This window comes from Nerophis lumbriciformis, linkage group LG15, assembly GCF_033978685.3.
Source record: "Nerophis lumbriciformis linkage group LG15, RoL_Nlum_v2.1, whole genome shotgun sequence".
Classification (NCBI taxonomy): Eukaryota; Metazoa; Chordata; class Actinopteri; order Syngnathiformes; family Syngnathidae; genus Nerophis; species Nerophis lumbriciformis.
In genome coordinates this window covers 29319138-29340919 of record NC_084562.2, presented here as the reverse complement: position 1 = coordinate 29340919, position 21782 = coordinate 29319138, and the positions used below count along the sequence as shown (strand labels likewise).

The following is a 21782-nucleotide window of genomic DNA, read 5'->3' as shown; positions in this document are numbered from 1 at the left end:
TTTCGGTGGAAAATGTTGCATATTTTGTGTTTTTGCCATTAAAAAAAAACAAGGTTTTCTTTAACAAAAAGGGCACAAAACATAAAAAAATTAAATAAACTTTATATTGACAGATAGATCTGAAGTTGATTTTGTAATTTAAACATTGAATTTTTTAAATATATAAGTTATTTAAAAAAAAAAATTAACGTGCACTTTCCCATTAAGGGTTGGAAATAAACAAAAATTTTAAATAATATACGACTTATTTTAAACACTTTTGAACCCTGGGAATTTTAGTGGTCTTATTTTTCTAACTGTCATTGCTTAAAAAATAATAATGAATCAAAATGACTGTTGTTATGAAAGACTCCAATTACTTCACATCAAATATTCACCTTTAATTATTTTTTGGTGGAAAATGTTGCATATTTTGTGTTTTTGCCATTAAAAAAACAAGGTTTTCCTTAACAAAAAGGGCATGAAAGATCAAAAAAACAAAAAACAACTTTATATCGACAGATAGATCTGAAGTTGATCTTGAAATTTAAACGTTGAATTTTTAAAATATATGACTTATTTTTAAAAACAATTTTAACGTGTACTTTCCCATTAAGGGTTGAAAATAAACAAAAATTTAAAATAATATACGACTTATTTTAAACACTTTTTGAACCCTGGGAATTTTAGTGGTTTTTTTTTTTTTAACTGTCATTGCTCAAAAAATAATAACGAATCAAAATGACTGTTGTTATGAAAGACTCCAATTACTTCACATCAAATATTCAACTTTGAATTATTTTTTGGGGGGAAAATGTTGAATATTTTGTGTGTTTTTGCCATTAAAAAAACCAAGCTTTTCCTTAACAAAAAGGGCACAAAACATTAAAAAAACAAAAAAACAACTTTATATCGACAGATAGATCTGAAGTTGATCTTGAAATTTAAACATTGAATTTTTTAAATATATAAGTTATTTAAAAAAAAAATTTAACGTGCACTTTCCCACTAAGGGTTGAAAATAAACAAAAATTTTAAATAATATACGACTTATTTTAAACACTTTTTGAACCCTGGGAATTTTAGTGGTCTTTTTTTTCTAACTGTCATTGTTTAAAAAATAATAATGAATCAAAATGACTGTTGTTATGAAAGACTCCAATTACTTCACATCAAATATTCACCTTTAATTATTTTTTGGTGGAAAATGTTGCATATTTTGTGTTTTTGCCATTAAAAAAAACAAGGTTTTCCTTAACAAAAAGGGCACAAAAGATCAAAAAAACAAAAAACAACTTTATATCGACAGATAAATCTGAAGTTGATCTTGAAATTCAAACATTGAATTTTTAAAATATATGACTTATTTTTAAAAACAATTTTAACGTGCACTTTCCCATTAAGGGTTGAAAATAAATAGAAATTTTAAATAATATACGACTTATTTTAAACACTTTTTGAACCCTGGGTGTTTTTTTTTGTTTTTTTTTAACTGTCATTGCTCAAAAAATAATAATGAATCAAAATGACTGTTGTTATGAAAGACTCCAATTACTTCACATCAAATATTCAACTTTGAATTATTTTTCGGTGGAAAATGTTGCATATTTTGTGTTTTTGCCATTAAAAAAAAACAAGGTTTTCTTTAACAAAAAGGGCACAAAACATGAAAAAATGTAATTAACTTTATATCGACAGATAGATCTGAAGTTGATCTTGAAATTTAATTGTTGAATTTTTTAAATATATAAGTTATTTAAAAAAAAAAAAAATTAACATGTGCACTTTCCCATTAAGGGTTGAAAATAAACAAAAATTTTAAATAATATACGACTTATTTTAAACACTTTTGGAACCCTGGGAATTTTAGTGGTCATTTTTTTCTAACTGTCATTGCTTAAAAAATAATAATGAATCAAAATGACTGTTGTTATGAAAGACTCCAATTACTTCACATCAAATATTCACCTTTAATTATTTTTTGGTGGAAAATGTTGCATATTTTGTGTTTTTGCCATTAAAAAAACCAAGGTTTTCCTTAACAAAAAGGGCACAAAAGATCAAAAAAACAAAAAACAACTTTATATCGACAGATAAATCTGAAGTTGATCTTGAAATTCAAACGTTGAATTTTTAAAATAAATGACTTATTTTTAAAAACAATTTTAACGTGCACTTTCCCATTAAGGGTTGAAAATAAACAGAAATTTTAAATAATATACGACTTATTTTAAACACTTTTTGAACCCTGGGAATTTTAGTGGGTTTTTTTTTTTTTTAACTGTCATTGCGCAAAAAATAATAATGAATTAAAATGACTGTTGTTATGAAAGACTCCAATTACTTCACATCAAATATTCACCTTAAATTATTTTTTGGTGGAAAATGTTGCATATTTTGTGTTTTTGCCATTAAAAAAAACAAGGTTTTCTTTAACAAAAAGGGCACAAAACACAAAAAAAATTAAATAAACTTTATATCGACAGATAGATCTGAAGTTGATCTTGTAATTTAAACATTGAATTTTTTAAATATATAAGTTATTTAAAAAAAAAAATTAACATGTGCACTTTCCCATTAAGGGTTGAAAATAAACAAAAATTTTAAATAATATACAACTTATTTTAAACACTTTTGGAACCCTGGGAATTTTAGTGGTTATTTTTTTCTAACTGTCATTGCTCAAAAAATAATAATGAATCAAAATGACTGTTGTTATGAAAGACTCCAATTACTTCACATCAAATATTCACCTTTAATTATTTTTTGGTGGAAAATGTTGCATATTTTGTGTTTTTGCCATTAAAAAAAACAAGGTTTTCCTTAACAAAAAGGGCACAAAAGATCAAAAAAACAAAAAACTACTTTATATCGACAGATAAATCTGAAGTTGATCTTGAAATTTAAACGTTGTATTTTTTAAATAAATGACTTATTTTTAACTTTTTTTTTAATTTGAGACCTTTGCAGGTCCCTGGAATTAAAGTTGAGGGGAGCTCTAAAGGTCAAATAAAAACAAAAACGATATATTGTATTGGTTGTGAAAATACAAAACATGAAAAGTGTGGACACCTCTGCTCTAACGTATAATTCATCATCTCATGTAACAAAAAGGCACGTAAGAATATTTAAAAAAACATAAGGAATGTCATTTGAAGCGAAAGCGGTGAAGTGATGTTCTAATGAATAAAACCTTTTGAGAAGGTCTGGATCACAAGTTGAGTGTGAAGCCGTCAATCATAGACCAAGTTGACCACTGGTCAATAAATAATAGATTTGGATTTGTCATCTTCCATTCGCCTGCTCAAGGTCCCGCTCAGACCATGTTGGTTTGAGTGTTGGGGCCACAAGTGTGCAAGTCCTGTACCTGCTCCAGAACCCAGCTGACGTTCGGCCTTTCTTCATGATTTGATGTCATGATGGAGCTCAGCAGCAGCTGAAGTCCGTCTGAGTAGCTGGGAGGCAAATGAAGGGAACAAAAACATGTTACACAGACTCCCTCAACACACACATGGCCTAGGCCAGGGTTTTTCAACCACTGTGCCACTAGTGTCGTGAGATATTGCCTGCTGTGCCGTGGGAAATCATGCAGCTTCACCTAATTGGTCCAAAAAATATATTTTGCAAATCAATAATTATAATCTGCAAATAACGTGCCGTTGCTTAGTGTCTGTGCTGTGTAGAACTCAGCAGGGTAAGCACGTAACACTCCATGTCAGTAGGTGGCAGCAGGTAGTTTGTAAAGGGAAGGAAAAGGCAATGGCTATGCAAAGCGAAAGTAAAACTGAACTGGCTACCTACTCAGTGGCCTCGTGGTTAGAGTGTCCGCCCTGAGATGGGTAGGTTGTGAGTTCAAACCCCGGCCGAGTCATACCAAAGACTATAAAAATGGGAGCCATTACCTCCCTGCTGGGTTAAATCACCAAAAATGATTCCCGGGCGCGGCCACCGCCGCTGCTCACTGCTCCCCTCACCTCCCAGGGGGTGATCAAGGGTGATGGGTCAAATGCAGAGAACAATTTCGCCACACCCAGTGTGTGTGTGTGTGTGACAATCATTGGAACTTTAACTACAAAGTAAACAGAATCAGAATGCTGGACGACAGCAAAAACTTACGGCGTCCACAAAGTACAATCCGTACATGACATGACAATCAACAATGTCCACACAAAGAAGGATAGCAACGACTTGAATAGTTTTTCTTGCTAACACAAAGCAGGTGCGGGGGAGTAGCGCTCAAAGGAAGACATGAAACTGCTACAGGAAAACAGGAAGGGCCACCAAAATAAGAGCGCAAGACGAGAACTAAAGCACTAAACACCAACAAACTCAAAATAAGGCACGACGACCTGGTGGAGTTCATTTTTTTTTACCTTTTCTGCAGGTGGTGTGCCTTCGTATTTTTTTAATGAAAAAAAACATGCCTTGCCTCAAAAAAAAGGTTGAAAAACACTGGCCTAGACCGAAGACACTTGGTGATGTCATCAGGGAGAGTCACATCAATACAGTGGAGCCTCCATTTAAAAACCACTCGATTTATAATCTACGTGAAAGAGCACAGAATCGTTTTTATTTAAATATTGACAATATTTCAGGAGGAAACCTTACAAAGTATTAAATCCATAAAGTGATATAAAAGTGTATAAAATGGAGTAGATGAGTTATTGTGATGTAGAGAAATGTCATATTTTGACCCATTTCCCCAAGAGATGTTCTATATTTAGAAATAAAATGTTGATGTTCCTCTTAGACACACCTAATAAAGGTGTCTGATGATCAATTAAACACAACATCAAACATTATGTCACTACTGATCACACCTTCCCTACAAAATAATGTTAAAAAACAGCTTATATCCAGATGTTTACTGACATATAATATTCATCTTTACTACCTTTTACTGCTAATGAATATAGCACTTATTGGCCTCCTTGACTACTGATAATCGGTATCAGTATCGGCCCTGATCAAACCACACTCCAAACTGACTGTGATAGAAGAATGTTTGCAGGATGAATTCACCTGCACGGCTGTGGGAGGACGACTGGGTTCTGCACTGCCAGGGCCACACTGTCCCCTCTCTGGAAGATGAGGTCATAGGGCCCCTCCAGCACCATCATGGAGTACAACACACAGCCCAGAGACTGGAGGAGTCCACAGCAATCATCTTAAGAAACTCAGCACTTTTGCTTTTGCTCCCAGTTTTTCATGACTTGAAGTCAAAAACGTTGACTGTATACACAAAAGACTTTTTCCTCTCAAACATTGTTGACTAATCTGTGTTAGTGAGCATTTCTTCTTTGCCAAGATAGTCCCTCCCACCTCACAGGTGTGACATATCAAGATGCTGATTCAACTGCAGGGTTATTGCACAAGGTGTGCCTTAGGCTGCCACGATAAAAGACCGCACTGAAATGTGCAGTTTTGCTTTATTGGGGTCTGGGATGGGGTGGAAGGGGAGCGTGCATTGGCAACATGGGGCCGTGCATTGACATGCTGCAACATGAGGTGGCGGTTACAGCATCCTTCCAACATTGTCATGCTGCAACATGAGGTGACGGTTACAGCATCCTTGCAACATTGTCATGCTGCAACATGAGGTGACGGTCTCGGGTGTGTGGCACAACAATGGGCTTCAGGATCTTGTCACGGTGTCTCTGTGCATTCAAAATGACATACGCCTGCCCATACCATAACCCCGCCCCCACCATGGGCCACTCCCTTTCACAACGTTGACATCAGCAAACCGCTCTCCCACACACGCGGTCTGCCATCTGCCCTGAACTGTGAAAACCGGGATTCATCCGCAAAGAGAACACCTCTCCAATGTGCCAGACGCCATCAAATGTCAGCGTTTGCTCACTCAAGTCGGTTACGACGACACACCGCAGTCAGGTGGAGACGACGAGCATGCAGATGAGCTTCCCTGAGACGGTCTTTCACAGTTTGTGCAGAAATTCTCTGGTTATGCAAACCAATTGTTGCAGCAGCTGTCCGGGTGGCTGGTCTCAGACGATCATGGAGGTGCACCTGCTGGGCTGGTGTAGTTACACGTGGTCTGCGGTTGTGAGGCCGGTTGGATGTACTGCCAAATTCTCTGACGGTTTGTGGTAGGGAAACAAACATTCAATTCACGGGACATTCCTGCAGTTAAATCAGCATCTTGATATGTCACAACCTGTGAGGTGGGAGGGACTAACTTGGCAAAGACGAAATGCTCACTAACACAGATTAGTCAACAATATTTGAGAGAAATACGTCTTTTGTGTATATAGTCAAAGTTGTTGACTTCATCTCATGAAAACTGGGAGCAAAAGTACTTTAGTTGCGACATGAAGCCTACCCAGATGTCTGTTCGCTCATCGATGACACAGTAGCTCTGGACGTTGAAGAGCTCAGGAGCACGGTAAGAAATGGTGCAGCGCTGAGCAGCCCAGTCCTGTAACGTCATGGCTTCTCTGGACCCTCGGACCTACAAGTCAGAAACGGAGCACTTTCTAAAAACGTGTGAATTTATCTCACCACTTGAATAAAATGTTTGTTTGCCAGTGAAAGACGTGATATGTTCCCGGTAAACATCGTTAAGCAAATTCATGAGCTCATCTAACCAGTCCGCCTGCAGTACCTTTCAGGTGACCCACTTTGGGAATCAAACGCGTGTCTGAAGAGGTTCTTACCTCAATGCGTGCCTTGTTCATGGAGCCAAAGTCCATCAGGACTGGACTGTCGTCCTCGTTCAGGAGCACGTTGGTGGGTTTAAGATCTCTGAGGAAACACAGCAAGATGTTACACTCCAGTAGGGTTGTCATGTATAACAGTACTGATAAAGTATTGCAATACTGATAAAGTACTGCAATACTGATTAAGTACTGCGGTAATGATTAAGTCAAAAAGGTACTATACTGCCTTTGAAAAATACCATTGCTCTTTTTTCAACAGACTTGATGTTGCCGTGGTGACGTTTCTGTACCATGAGCCGAGGCGCATGTGAGTCAACACACACACACACAGAGCACTGACAAGCGGAAACAGGAAAGGAGAATGGACGTATTTTGTCTTCAAAACTAACGATGAAGGTGAAGGTACAAACGCTGAAGCGCCGCCCTGCAAGCGGTGCTTCAAAACATCGCTAGCTCGCGGCTAACTATCAACCAGCGAGAATGCGGCGATCACGTGATGGCAACTAACAAATAGGCAACGTCCGACCTCGTTTTTCCAACTGGGGAAAAAAAATGCACTCTCAGGTGTTCAATATTTATTTAAGTTACATTTTCGCTTACAGAAACAAGTCCCTTTCATGTTTTATTTAGTTATTTAATTATTTACCTTCCAATTCCAGTAGAATGGTAAACAATTCTAAGGGCTCCTGTTTGTCGGCTCACAGAACTGTTTTGGCCAGTTCCTTATCTGTTTTGAAGAAGCAGCTGTGCTCCTTTCTGTTTTCGCTCTACAGAAGCTGACTCTTTTTGTTTGGATTTAGACGTCTTTCTTGCTGATGCTATTGTTGCATTGTAAGGGCTGGTCTCCTAAAGTTTCAGTAAAACTTGGCCAAGTACCAGTCTGTCTCTGGGGTCCTTTTTGCTCAACATATATGTCATCTAAAAGAACTTGGGAGTGACCAGTGGGTTTTATTCCCTGAGAGGAAGACTGGTTGAAGAATGGTTCCTTGCATTATTATTATATACAGTATTATAGGGGTGTCAAAGAAAATCGATTTCAAATTAATCGCGATTCTTATTTGTAACAATTCTTAATCGATTAAAAAGATCAAAAATCGATTTTCAGACAAACCATATAGTTGATGTAGATGATCTATATCTGCTGTACTTTAGAAAAGAGAAGTGTTGGATACTTCTCTTGTCTTATTTGTCTTGTTTGGTAGAATTTGTTCAACAAAATCAGCTTTATTTGAAGTAATATAGACGTTTATCACACAGTTGTTTATCTATTTTATGGAGGAATGTAGTTATTATAGAACTGACACCCAATGTTATTAAACAAGTATGGATTTTTTAATTGAGAATCGATTCTGAATCAAATGGTGTGGTGCCCCAAGATTGACAGCTCTCATATATGATGATGACATGATAAACACTGTATAGTCTGATGGGTTATTTCTTCAGTTTAGGAGCATGGTGGAGACAAAAGCTCAGAGTGTCTGCATAAAGACAAATATTGTTGTCATGTGTGGCACCTTGACACAAGAACATGTTGATGGACCGTCTACAAGTAACATGTCTTCATTCTCACATTATTTTCACACTTTTCTGTATTTTTTTGGTCTTCTCAGAATGGTGCGGCCCGACTTACTCTCTCGCCTTCCTGTCGGTCGTTTTTTCTTAATAATGATCTGGCAACAGCCAGCGTCATCTCACAAGACCCTCGGGTGCCCTGAATGTCAATCAAGTGACCAAAGTCACATCTTGGTGAAGATTTAGGATCCATCATTTTTACCTCTTTTTTTTAATGCCTGGCTGGCGATCGACTGACACACCCTCCACCACCCACTGACACACCCTCTGCCATCGACTGACACACCAACCACCACCCACTGACACACCCTCCTCTATCGACTGACACACCCTCCACCATCGACTGACACACCCTCCGCCATCGACTGACACACCCTCCGCCATCGACTGACACACCCTCCTCCATCGACTGACACATCCTCCACCATCGACTGACACACCCTCCACCATCGACTGACACACCCTCCTCCATCCACTGACACACCCTCCTCCATCCACTGACACACCCTCCTCCATCGACTGACACACCCTCCACCATCGACCGACACACCCTCCACCGACACACCCTCCGCTATCGACTGACACACCCTCTTCCATCCACTGACACACCCTCCACCGACACACCCTCCGCCATCGACCGACACACCCTTCTCCATCCACTGACCCACCCTCCTCCATTGACCGACACACCCTTCACCGACTCACCCTCCGCCATCGACTGACACACCCTCCTCCATCGACCGACACACCCTCCGCCATCGACCGACACACCCTCCGCCATCGACTGACACACCCTCCGCCATCGACTGACACACTCTCTTCCATCCACTGACACACCCTCCACCGACACACCCTCCGCCATCGACTGACCCACCCTCCGCCATCGACTGACACACCCTCTTCCATCCACTGACACACCCTCCACCGACACACCCTCCGTCATCGACTGACACACCATCCTCCATCCACTGACCCACCCTCCTCTGTTGACCGACACACCCTTCACCGACTCACCCTCCGCCATCGACTGACACACCCTCCTCCATCGACCGACACACCCTCCTCCATCGACCGACACACCCTCCGCCATCGACTGACACACCCTCTTCCATCCACTGACACACCCTCCACCGACACACCCTCCGCCATCGACTGACACACCCTCCTCCATTGACCGACACACCCTCGACCGACACACCTTCCGCCATCGACTGACACACCCTCCACCATCGACTGACACACCCTCCACCATCAACCGCTAGCTCGCCATCCACGTAATGGGCACCCCTGGTTTCGTGTATCAGAACAATGTCTGTTAATAATGAAATTTTTTGAGGTGGCCTTTATTTTGAAAAGTACCAAAATGCGTGTTGCTATGGGAACAAACCCTATCTAAGTGTAGTTTAATATGAGGAGAGTATTCAGAAGGTGTGCTTACCTGTGTGCATAACCTTTGTCATGAATGGCCTTGAGTCCTGAACACATCCCACGCAGTATTTTGAGAATCTGTTGTTCGGGCATGGAGCTCCCCTTCTCTCGGAGCTTCTCCAGAATGGACCACAGGCTGCCCTTCTGTTTGTGCACACACCCAAAGTGTCTGAGCGTTTGGCTTCCATTGACTGTGCCACTCCAACTTACTGGTATGTAGGGCAACAGTAACCAGGCTTCGCTCTTCCCATTGCGCTCCACAAAGGTGTGCGCCACCAGGCTGAGGATGTTGGGATGGTTGAACATGTGGTGCATCTCCACCTCCGTCTGGGCCTCCTGGCGACCTTCTCGGTCGTGACACAGGATCCTCTTCAGGGCGTAGAAGCGCCCGTCTTTCACCCCCTCCACCAGGTCCACGTAGCTGAAACCACTGCACAAGAATAGCAATTAGTCAGCATGAAGGGTCCATGCATGACGGATCTACAGCAGCAGGGGGGGCCAATGTGCGGCCCTCAGCTCATTTTTACAGCACATTTTAAAAATAACAGTACAAAAAAAAACATTAAAAATTGGAAAAAAGAGCAAACAGGTGAAATGTAACGAGAAAAAGTTGCAACTCTAAAAACACAAAACTGCCTTGCAGGCTGTTTTTTATTCTTTAAAATTGCTCCAAAAATAATAAATAATTTTTATTAGGAATTATTGACCTATTTAAGGCTCCAGTTACTTCACATCAACTGTACCCATACTTGCCAACCTTGAGACCTCCGATTTCGGGAGGTGGGGGGGCGTGGTTGTGGGCGTGATTAAGAGGGGAGGAGTATATTTACAGCTAGAATTCACAAAGTCAAGTATTTCACACATTATATATATATATATATATATATATATATACACCGTATTTTCCGCACTATTAGCCGCACCTAAAAACCACAAATTTACTCAAAAGCTGACAGTGCGCCTTATAACCCGGTGCGCTTTATATATGGATTAATATTAAGATTCATTTTCATAAAATTTCGGTCTCGCAACTACGGTAAACAGCCGCCATCTTTTTTCCCCGTAGAAGAGGAAGTGCTTCTTCTTCTACGCAAGCAACCGCCAAGGTAAGCACCCGCCCCCATAGAACAGGAAGCGCTTCTTCTTCTACTGTAAGCAACCACCCGCCCGCGTAGAAGAAGAAGAAGCGCGCGGATATTACGTTTCATTTCCTTTGTGTGTTTACATCTGTAAAGACCACAAAATGGCTCCTACTAAGCGACAGGTTTCCGGTTCATGAAAAGACGCAATCTCTCCATCCGCACACGGACTACTATTTCACAGCAACTGCCTAAAGACTTTCAAGAAAAGCTGGCTACTTTCCGTGCATATTGTAAAAACAAGATAGTTTTTTCAGCTATCTTGTTTTTACAATATGCACGGAAAGTAGCATAGTAAAGATCCGGCCAGAGAACATTATCAACATGGACGAGGTTCCACTGACTTTTGATATTCCTGTGAACCGCACTGTGGATACAACGGGAGCACGTACGGTGAATATTCGCACCACAGGGAATGAGAAGTCATCCTTCACTGTGGTTCTAGCTTGCCATGCTAATGGCCAGAAACTTCCACCCATGGTGATATTCAAAAGGAAGACCTTGCCAAAAGAGACCTTTCCAGCCGGCGTCATCATAAAAGCTAACTCGAAGGGATGGATGGATGAAGAAAAGATGAGCGAGTGGTTAAGGTAAGTTTACGCGAAGAGGCCGGGTGGCTTTTTTCACGCAGCTCCGTCCATGTTGATATACGACTCCATGCGCGCCCACATCACGCTGGTTTTTAATATATTATTAAAGTTTGACTGACCTATCTGACTGTTTTTTTGACATTCCTTTAGCGCAGTTAGATGCGGCTTATAACACGGGGCGGCTTATAGGTGGACAAAGTTTTGAAATATGCCGTTCATTGAAGGCGCGGCTTATAACCCAGGGCGGCTTATGGTGCGGAAAATACGGTATATATATATATATATATATATATATATATATATATATATAAGAAATACTTGACTTTCAGTGAATTCCAGCTATCCATCCATTCATTTTCTACCGCTTGAATTCTAGCTATATATATATATATTGTATATATTTATTTTATTATATATATATATATATATATATAAATAAAAGAAATACTTGAATTTCATCCATCCATCCATCCATTTTCTACCGCTTATTCCCTTTTGGGGTCGCGGGGGGCGCTGGACCCTATCTCAGCTACAACCGGGCGGAAGGCGGGGTACACCCTGGACAAGTCGCCACCTCATCGCAGGGCCAACACAGATAGACAGACAACATTCACACTCACATCCACACACTAGGGCCAATTTAGTGTTGCCAATCAACCTATCCCCAGGTGCATGTTTTTGGAAATTGAATTTCAGTGTTCATTTATTTACACATATACACACACATAACACTCATCTACTCATTGTTGAGCTAAGGGTTGAATTGTCCATCCTTTTTCTGTTCTCCGTCACTATTTTTCTAACCATGCTGAACACCCTCTCTGATGATGCATTCTGCTTCGTCTCCTTGTTGTGTGCGCAGTTGTGCACTGCACTTGCTAGAAGTCGTATATGTTATTGTCACATATGTATGTACACTAGATGGCAGTATTGTCCTGTTTAAGAGTGTCACAACATTGCTGCTAACGGCAGACGAACTGCTTTACGGTAGACGAAAACGTGACTGCTGTTGTTGTGTGTTGTTGCCGCGCTGGGAGGACGTTAATGAAACTGCCTCACAATAAACCCACATAAGAAACCAAGAACTCGCCTTCAATCATTCTACAGTTATAACGTGATTGGGCAGGCACGCTGTTTATATTGTGGGAAAGCGGACGTGGCCTCTAGCTCCGTTGGAATTTGGGGAGATTTTCGGGAGAAAATTTGTTCCGGGAGGTTTTCGGGAGAGGCGCTGAATTTCGGGAGTCTCCCAGAAAATCCGGGAGGGTTGGCAAGTATGACTGTACCACTTAAATATTTGTTGGGGAAATATAAAAAAATGTGTGTGTTTGTTTTATTTGACAAAAAGGCATAAAACAAACAAAAAACAACATCAAAAATGAATAAAAGCTTAATGGACGGCTAGATTGGAAGTTGATCTAAAGATTAAAGCCTTGAAAGTTAAAAAAAAAAAAAAAAAAAGTGTGACATGTTTTTTAAAAGTGGGGTTCTTTTGGATCCCCAAACATTTTTGTGGATTTAAAAAAAAAATTTTTAAATAAAAGGTCATTGCTGAAAAAATAACGAATCAAAAATATTTTTATTATGAATTATTGACCTATTTAAGGCTCCAATGACTTCACATCAACTGTACCACTTCTTAAATATTTATTGAGGAACTATCAAAAATTGTGTGTGTTTGCCATATAAAAACTAAGTTTTATTTGACAAAAAGGCATAAAACAAACAAAAAACAACATAAATTTTTTTTATAAAACCTACTCAGTGGCCTAGTGGTTAGAGTGTCCGCCCTGAGATCGGTAGGTTGTGAGTTCAAACCCCGGCCGAGTCATACCAAAGACTATAAAAATGGGACCCATTACCTCCCTGCTTGGCACTCAGCATCAAGGGTTGGAATTGGGGGTTAAATCACCAAAATGATTCCCGGGCGCGGCACCGCTGCTGCCCACTGCTCCCCTCACCTCCCAGGGGGTGATCAAGGGGATGGGTCAAATGCAGAGGACAAATTTCACCACACCTAGTGTGTGTGTGACAATCATTGCTACTTTAATCTTTAACTTTTAATAAATATTTAATGGACGGCTAGATCGGAAGTCTAAAGATTAAAGCCTTGAAAGTTAAAAAAAAAAGAAAGAAGTGTGACATGCTTAACACTTTTAAAAGTGGGGTTCTTTTGGATCCCCAAAAATAGTTGTGGTTTTTTTTTTATAAAAGGTCATTGCTGAAAAAATTATAATGAATCCAAATTATTTTTTTCTAATGAATTATTGACCTACTTAAAGCTACAATTACTTCACATCAAATATACCACTTCTTAAATATTTATTGGGGAAATATTGAAGATTCATAGTTTGTTATAAAAAACTAAGTTTTATTTGACAAAAGGGTTAAAAAGGCATAAAACGTACAGAAATAATCAAAACTTACGGTTTAATTGACGGGTAGATGTGAAGTTGATGTAGAGATTTGAGCGTTGAAATTAAAACACATAAAAAATAATATAGGAGCTTAAAATAAAAACATATAAAATACAATTGTATTCATTTTTAACACTTATTAGTGGGACCCTTCTGGATCCCTCAAAAGCTTTGGTGGGGATTTGTTTTAAACTGTCATTGCTGAAAAATAATAATGAATCAACATAGTGGAACCAGTCTGGACCTCCCTGGTCTGCAGTATTTACCACAGCAGGCCCAGTCAGGAAGTCGAGTCTCTAGTCAGAGTGTTGTGGTAGTAAACTGTCAACACACAGACTGGGAGCATTTGCATGATCTTACTTACCCCTCGTCAAGTTTCTGCAAGAAGTAATATCTTTTGCTATCGATGGTGATGGAGCCGCGGGAGCAGATACACATGGTCTGCCCCATTTTGACAGGAACATTGTTCACAAACTAGCCTGGGAAATAAGAAGACATACAGATTTAAACACTAAATAAGAAGACACGCAGCTTTAATCACTAAATCATTCAGCAACATCTGCACCACCATGCTTGTTCCTGGGATTAAAGGCCTCACCTTTTGTCCTCCAAACATATTGCTGGGTATTGTGGCCAAACAGCTCCATGTTTGTTTCATCTGACCACAGAACTTTCCTCCTGAAGGTCTTATCTTTGTCCATGTGATGTCAGATGAAACAAAAATGGAGCTGTTTGGCCACAATACCCAGCAATATGTTTGGAGGAGAAAAGGTGAGGTCTTTAATCCCAGGAACACCAGGCCTACCGTAAAGCATGGTGGTGGTAATATTATGCTCTGGGCCTGTTTTGCTGCCAATGGAACTGCTGCTTTAAATGGGATAATGAAAAAGGAGGATTCGCTCCAAATTCATCAGGACAAGCTAAAATCATCAGCCCGGAGGTTGGATCTTGGGCGCAGTTGGGTGTTCCAACAGGACAATGACCCCCAAACACACCTCAAAAGTAGTAAAGGAATGGCTAAATCAGGCTAGAGTGAAGGTTTTAGAATGGCCTTCCCAAAGTCCTGACTTAAAGGTGTGGACAATGCTGAAGAAACAAGTCCATGTCAGAAAAGCAACACATTTAGCTGAACTGCACCATTTTTGTGGTAAAAAATTCAAGCAGAAGCTTGTGGATGGCTACCAAAAGCGCATTATTGCAGGTAAACTTGCCAAGGGACATGTAAGCAAATATTAACATTGCTGTATGTATACTTTTCACCCTCACATTTTCAGTAGAGCCATAATAAATTCATAAAAGAAGCAAACTTCATGAATGTTTTTTGTGACCAACAAGTATGTGCTCCAATCACTACATCACAAACAAATAAGAAATGATTGTAAAGTCAAGACGGCCATGACATGATGTTCTTTACAAGTCTATGTACTAGAGATGCGCGGATAGGCAATTATTTCATCCGTAACCGCATCAGAAAGTCGTCAACCATCCGCCATCCACCCGACCTAACATTTGATCAGAACCGCATCCGCCCGTTGTTATATATCTAATATAGACGATGCAAGGCATTAGTGAGGTTATAAAGCTTTTGCCTGTTAAAGAAAGGAGACTGATCCAATGCAGCACAGACATTCGCGTGCCACGCTGTCACGACCCAGACGCACACCAGTGCGCAATCATATGGGAGCCGCGCTGAGCGCACCTCCAAGCGCGTCTCGCTGCCGGCGACGGCCGGGTGTGGGCCCGACGCTCCAGCGCCATCCATTTTCAGGGCTAGTTGATTCGGCAGGTGGGTTGTTACACACTCCTTAGCGGGTTCCGACTTCCATGGCCACCGTCCCAGCTGCTGTCTATATCAACCAGGGTGAGCCCCACCCCTTTCGTGAGCGCACTGCGCGCGGAGTGACCCCTGTTACGCGCCCCCGGCAACAGGGGTGGCGGGCAGGTAAGCTGCGCGGGCGGAGTGACCCCTGTTACGAGCCCCCGGCCACGGGGGTGGTGGGCAGGTAAGCTGCTTACCTGCTGCGCGTGACGCCGGCCGCGGCGAAGGCGGACGAGGCGGGGTGTCGGTGCGGTGGGCGCGGTGGTGACCCTGGACGTGCGTCGGGCCCTTCTCGCGGATCGCCTCAGCTACGGCTCCCGGTGGGGCCTCGGTCCCGGACCCCGGCGAGGCGTCCCTTCTCCGCTCCGTAAAAGTGTCCATCTCTTTTTTTTTTTTTCTTCTGTTGTGGCATATGCTGCAGGTGCCTGCTCGTTTTTCATATGTGGGTAACAACATTTAACTATGTATATATATTTACCAATTGGTTTAACTGCCACCCGCCTGAATCTATTTTAAATCTTTTTTTTTTTTTTTTCAACCGCCCGACCCGACCCACGGATAAAATTTTATTTTTTTTAATTTCATCCGCCCGATCCGCGGATAATCCGCGGACTCCGCGGTTGTGCCCGCAAACCACGCATCTCTACTATGTACACTTTTGACCAAGACTGTATGTATGTGTGTATGTACAGTATTTATTTATATATATATATATATATATATATATATATATATATATATATATATATATATATATATATATATATATATATATATATATATATATATATATATATGTGTGTATGTATATTTAACATCCACAAACTCGACTCACCCTGGACATTCAAGCCATCATGTTTCCCAGTTTCGAAAATTCCCTGATTACCCGGAATTTCCAGGAATTTCTCTCCATTGACAATGACTGGGCAATATACAATCTACTGCATTTCCCACATTTCTCATCCGGTTTGAAGCCTTCCAACATCCACACACTCCACTCACCCACACATTCAATTATTTTCGGTTCCACTCACATGTATCGGGGGATTCGGCGGCTTCGGGCGTTCACACTCAATTTTTGCCGGAATTGCAAAATCTAGTTATAATAGTTTTATTTTGACTTCTTATATCCATTAATGCACTTTATTCGCGCTTATGCGTTTTTTCTATGCTGTTAGAATGCTGCACAGTTTTTCTAGGTGAGGGAAAATTCAAGCTCGTAATGCCAAAGCATGGAAATATGGCATATTTACAATGAAAACTACAACAACAAAAAAAGAAATTAAAGCCAGTATTTCAGAATAATTCCCACTAATAGAGTAATATTTGTGTAAATTTAATTATTTCGATCTTTTTCATCTTATTGTAAAACTGAAGTGGAGGAGTTCAAGTACCTCGGAGTCTTGTTCACGAGTGAGGGAAGAGTGGATGGTGAGATCGACAGGCGGATCGGTGCGGCGTCTTCAGTAATGCAGACGCTGTATCGATCCCTTGTGGTGAAGAAGGAGCTGAGCCGGAAGGCAAAGCTCTCAATTTAGCGGTCGATCTACGTTCCCATCCTCACCTATGGTCATGAGCTTTGGGTTATGACTAAAGGACAAGATCACGGGTACAAGCGGCTGAAATGAGTTTCCTCCGCCGGGTGGCGGGTCTCTCCCTTAGAGATAGGGTGAGAAACTGTGTCATCCGAGAGGAGCTCAAAGTAAAGCCGCTCCAGAAGAGGTGGTTCGGGCATCTGGTCAGGATGCCACCTGAACGCCTCCCTAGGGAGGTGTTTGGGGCACGTCCGACTGGTAGGAGGACACGGGGAAGACCTAGGACACGTTGGGAAGACTGTGTCTCCCGGCTGGCCTGGGAACGCCTCGGGATTCCCCGGGAAGAGCTGGACCGGATAGGATAGGGGGACAGGTCTTTATTGTCATTGCAACAAGTACAACGAAACTATGTTTTCAGCACAAACCCGTTCAAGATTAGACAAACAAAGAGTACAGGGTTACAGAACAGGAACGCTGATGGGTCGCCACAAGGCTCCCCGTAAAAGGTGCCACACACTCATAAACATATTACATTAAATCACGACAACTCGCAACACGGGGGGGTTGGGACCCTGGAGGTCGACTGCTGCTATGAAGCGCTGCCAGCCGTCCATCACCCCAAAGGGGAATCAAGCGGTGGGGTGGGGGAGGGATGTGTGTGTGTGTGTATATGCCCATTGTCTTGGGTGTGTTGATGTAGTGTCCATAGGCCTGGGGCCGTTCTGCATGTAAGCAAAAGTTCGACTCCAGGTGTCGTTGAGGAGGGAGGGAGGTCAAAAGCGTCCATCATTGAGGTGTCCTCTGGGATTTTGTCAGAACAGCCTGCTCCTTCGTCAAGGCCATTCGAGGGAGTCAAATCGTAAATTAGGATGTTTGTTTTTCCGCGAGCAGACATTACAATGGCCCAGGCCTGAGCAATTATTTTGACTCGGGGGGCCAAATTTAGAGAAAAAAAATGTGTCTGGGGGCCGGTATATCCATCTATCTATAGATAAAAGCTAAAAACGTTATGACAGACCACCTTAAAAAACAGAATGGAATATTACATTTGTTTACTGAATGAGACACCTAGAATGTACATGACAATAAAGAATGTGGGATCTGCAATATGAACTACGAAGGATAAAACACTGAATATTGACAACATATAAACGTCACTCACCCTCTCGACCAACATGTTTTACAATCTAGCAAAACGAAACGAAAATGCAACAACCACAGCAAAATATAAACGCGAAGGGTCAGAACTTTGTTGTAAAAATCTCCTTCCGCGTCTGTCCCTGACACCCGCATTTCAGGCTGGCCGCTCTGGAAACACTCTGTGGAAACGCTCCCCACCCACACTGCCTGGTGCCTCGTCACTTATCGATAGATAGATAGTACTTTATTGATTCCTTCAGGAGAGTTCCCTCAGGAATTACCATAGTAACTAGTATATGGTAACTAGTAACTAGTGGTCAAGACGGCTCAGAAGATCATCGGCCGCCCTCTCCCCTCTCTGACGGACATCTACACCTCCCGCTGCCTCAACAGAGCCAGTGCCATCATCAAGGACAGCACCCACCCTGGCTCTGACCTGTTCCACCTGCTGCCCTCTGGGAAGCGCTACAGGTGCATTAAAACCAAAACAAACAGGCTAAAGAACAGCTTCTTCCCCAGGGCCATAACCATCCTGAACGGACTGCCCCATTGTCCCTCATAACTGCCTTCTCTTCGGTGCAATAACCCATTCCACCAACCACCCTGTTTTTGTTTTGTTTTTTCATGTATATATTCATTTCACACCATACTCATTGCACTTCTACATTTTTTAAATTTTTATATATTTGCACATTGTTTTTCTAGCATGCACACATCGCACTGTATGGAATGGCCTCAATCTCGTTACCTTGCGTAATGACAATAAAGCTGATTCTGATTCTGATTCTTCTATATCATGCAAAAGTGCAGATTCCGACCATTGAAATACTTAGTATAGTTCAAGACTTACGGTCATTTGAAAACATCACTACACATCATAATGGCAGCTACAGTTTACATCTTAAGGATCTACAAAAAAATGTTTGGGAATGTCTGGCGGGCCAGATTGAAAAGCTTAACGGGTCGCAAGCTGCCCCCGGGCCTTAATTTGCCCAAGTCTGAGCTGGACGAAGTGCCTGGGGAGAGGAAAGTGTGGGCTTACCTGCTTAGGCTGCTGCCCCCGCGACCCGACCTCGGATAAGCGGAAGAAGATGGTTTTTGACAGTTTTTGAACGGCTCTTTGAAAAAAAACTAATTCTTATGATCCGGCTCCCTTCATAAGAGTCATGAAATTATATTTCCCATCCGGAGTAAATATTTGTGTTTAAAACTCATTATTGGACACAAACCCGTCATCAGAACGCTAAGTCCGCGCGCTCCTCTCGAACTGATGTAAACAAAGCAAGTCCACAGCAACCTAAAACAAAGGTCCGTATAAAACCTAACGATACATTTTTTTGTCATGAAAAAAAAAGAGACATAGTTGTGTTTACTGACACAAATGTGACATTTAGCGGCGTCGTCTTCCTTACCTGCTGTCGGTCAGTCGGCGTCGCTACCCGATCGGTGCCGGAAGACTCGATCTGTTCACGCATGCGCGAATATTACGTCACTTCCCATATTCGCGCCCTCGCCGTCACGTGACCTAGAAACACTTCCGGCGCTTCTGCGACGTCACATGCTGTGACGTCAGAATGCTTCGTTAATGTTTTGTATGCAAAAAATAACTTACCTTGTAGTAAAAGAGAACAAGAAATAAAAAATGAGCAAGTGGGGGTTTTAAAAAAAATCATGGAGTATTTTCGCCTCAATTTCAACCACTTTTTTTTTTTAGAAACCTTTATTTATAATATGCAACATTTACTTACAAGCAAATAAATAATAATAAACAAAACAAAGTACAGACACAGTACGAAAGAGTGCCAGGGGGTTTTAAACTCATAAAGCAACTAAAGTAGAATACAATATATATATATATATATATATATATATATATATATATATATATATATATATATATATATATATATATATATATATATATATATATATATATATATATATATGTATGTGTGGGAAAAAAATCACAAGACTATTTCATCTCTACAGGCCTGTTTCATGAGGGGGGGTACCCTCAATCATCAGGAGATTTTAATGGGAGCATTCGCATACTATGGTTTATATAGGACACAGAGTGGGTGGGTACAGGCTGGCCTAGGGGCGTGGTGATTGGCTCATGTGTTACCTAGGAGGTGTTTCCGTCTATGGCGGCATGTTGTTACAATTTCGCTGCGCTTGTTGAGGGATGACAGGTCTGGACGGTAAATAATAAACAGTTTCTCTTTCAAGCATAGGTTGCATCTTTTATTACCACTATTGTAAGGTGTGCTGGATGCAAGAATTTGCCATGTTATTGAATATTCAACATTATTGTCTTTGAGGTCCCAAATGTGTTTGCTGAGTTCTGTGGTATTTCGCAGGTTTTTGTTCCTGAAAGAAGCCTTGTGATTGTTCCATCTGGTTTTGAATTCTCCCTCGGTTAATCCTACATATGTGTCGGATGTGTTAATGTCCTTGCGTATTACCTTAGATTGGTAGACAACTGATGTTTGTAAGCACCCCCCGTTGAGAGGGCAATCAGGTTCCTTTCGACAGTTACATCCTTTGTTGGTTTTGGAGTCGCTCTGTCTGGGGGCTGACGGCTCATTTGCAATTGTTTTGTTGTGGTTTGAGATGATTTGTCGTATATTGTTCATGCAGCTGTAGCTCAATTTACTGTTGTTCTTGTTGAATACTTTTCTTAGGGTGTTGTCTTTGGGAAAGTGTTTGTCAATCAGATTGAGGAATTTGTGTCCAATGTTCGTTGAGACGTTTTTGCTGTATGGGGGGTTGTACCAGATGATGTCGTTTCGTTTTCTGTTCTTTTTTGGCTGGTTTCCTGGCGTGGGTTCATAGTATATATATATATATATATATATATATATATATATATATATATATATATATATATATGTATATATATATATATACACTCAGGTTTGAATACAAAGTCTCCCTACTACCTCACCAGTGTCTCCATGGAAATGCCCCCCTCTACCTCAAAGAACTGCTCACCCCCAAATCCTCCACCGACAGGCTAACTTCCTCCAACCTCCGAGGACAAAGCTCCGAACAATGGGAGACTGGGCTTTCTGCTCCGCCGTTGTGGAACGCTCTCCCTGACCACCTGAGGGCACCACAGACTGTGGATGCTTTAAAAAAAAAAGGCTTAAAAACCCTTAAAAAGCCTTTTTTTCTTTTCTTTTCTTTTTTTATATATATGTGTGCTAGTTCTAGCTATTAGGCTGCTCTAGTTTTTATTTTATTTTATTTATTTATTTATTTATTTTTAATGCACTGTAGCACTTTGAGGTTGTTTGCTCAATGAAAAGTGCTTTTACAAATAAAATCTATTATTATTACTATTATATATGTAACAAAGTGTAAAGCCACAGGCTCACACACGTTCCGTAAATAATCCAAATTTGGAGCACAGCACAGCATCATAGTTATCACAGCTTTTTGGTTGTTAGCGGTAGAAAGCGTTTTAAAGTAGAGTTCTAA

General features: G+C 41.0%; 1 protein-coding gene across 2 annotated transcripts in view; it reads right to left on the bottom strand.

Moving 5' to 3' along the window:
- The window catches only part of stk16 (serine/threonine kinase 16), a 44109-nt gene extending 24322 nt beyond the window's left edge, over positions 1–19787 (bottom strand). The window contains exons 1-8 of one of the 2 annotated variants that reach the window (XM_061974618.1): positions 19712–19787; positions 14170–14284; positions 9870–10089; positions 9670–9803; positions 6657–6744; positions 6323–6451; positions 5002–5123; positions 3347–3434 (exon numbers count right to left, since the gene is read on the bottom strand). In XM_061974618.1, the coding sequence (XP_061830602.1) occupies positions 3347–3434; positions 5002–5123; positions 6323–6451; positions 6657–6744; positions 9670–9803; positions 9870–10089; positions 14170–14255 (867 nt within the window). In that variant the 5' untranslated portion in view covers positions 14256–14284; positions 19712–19787. Of the gene's footprint in view, positions 1–1447; positions 3435–5001; positions 5124–6322; positions 6452–6656; positions 6745–9669; positions 9804–9869; positions 10090–14169; positions 14285–19711 lie in introns of those variants that run through there. The other variant, XM_061974617.1, reaches the window with a different exon arrangement.
- Between the last annotated feature and the right edge of the window lie 1995 nt (positions 19788–21782).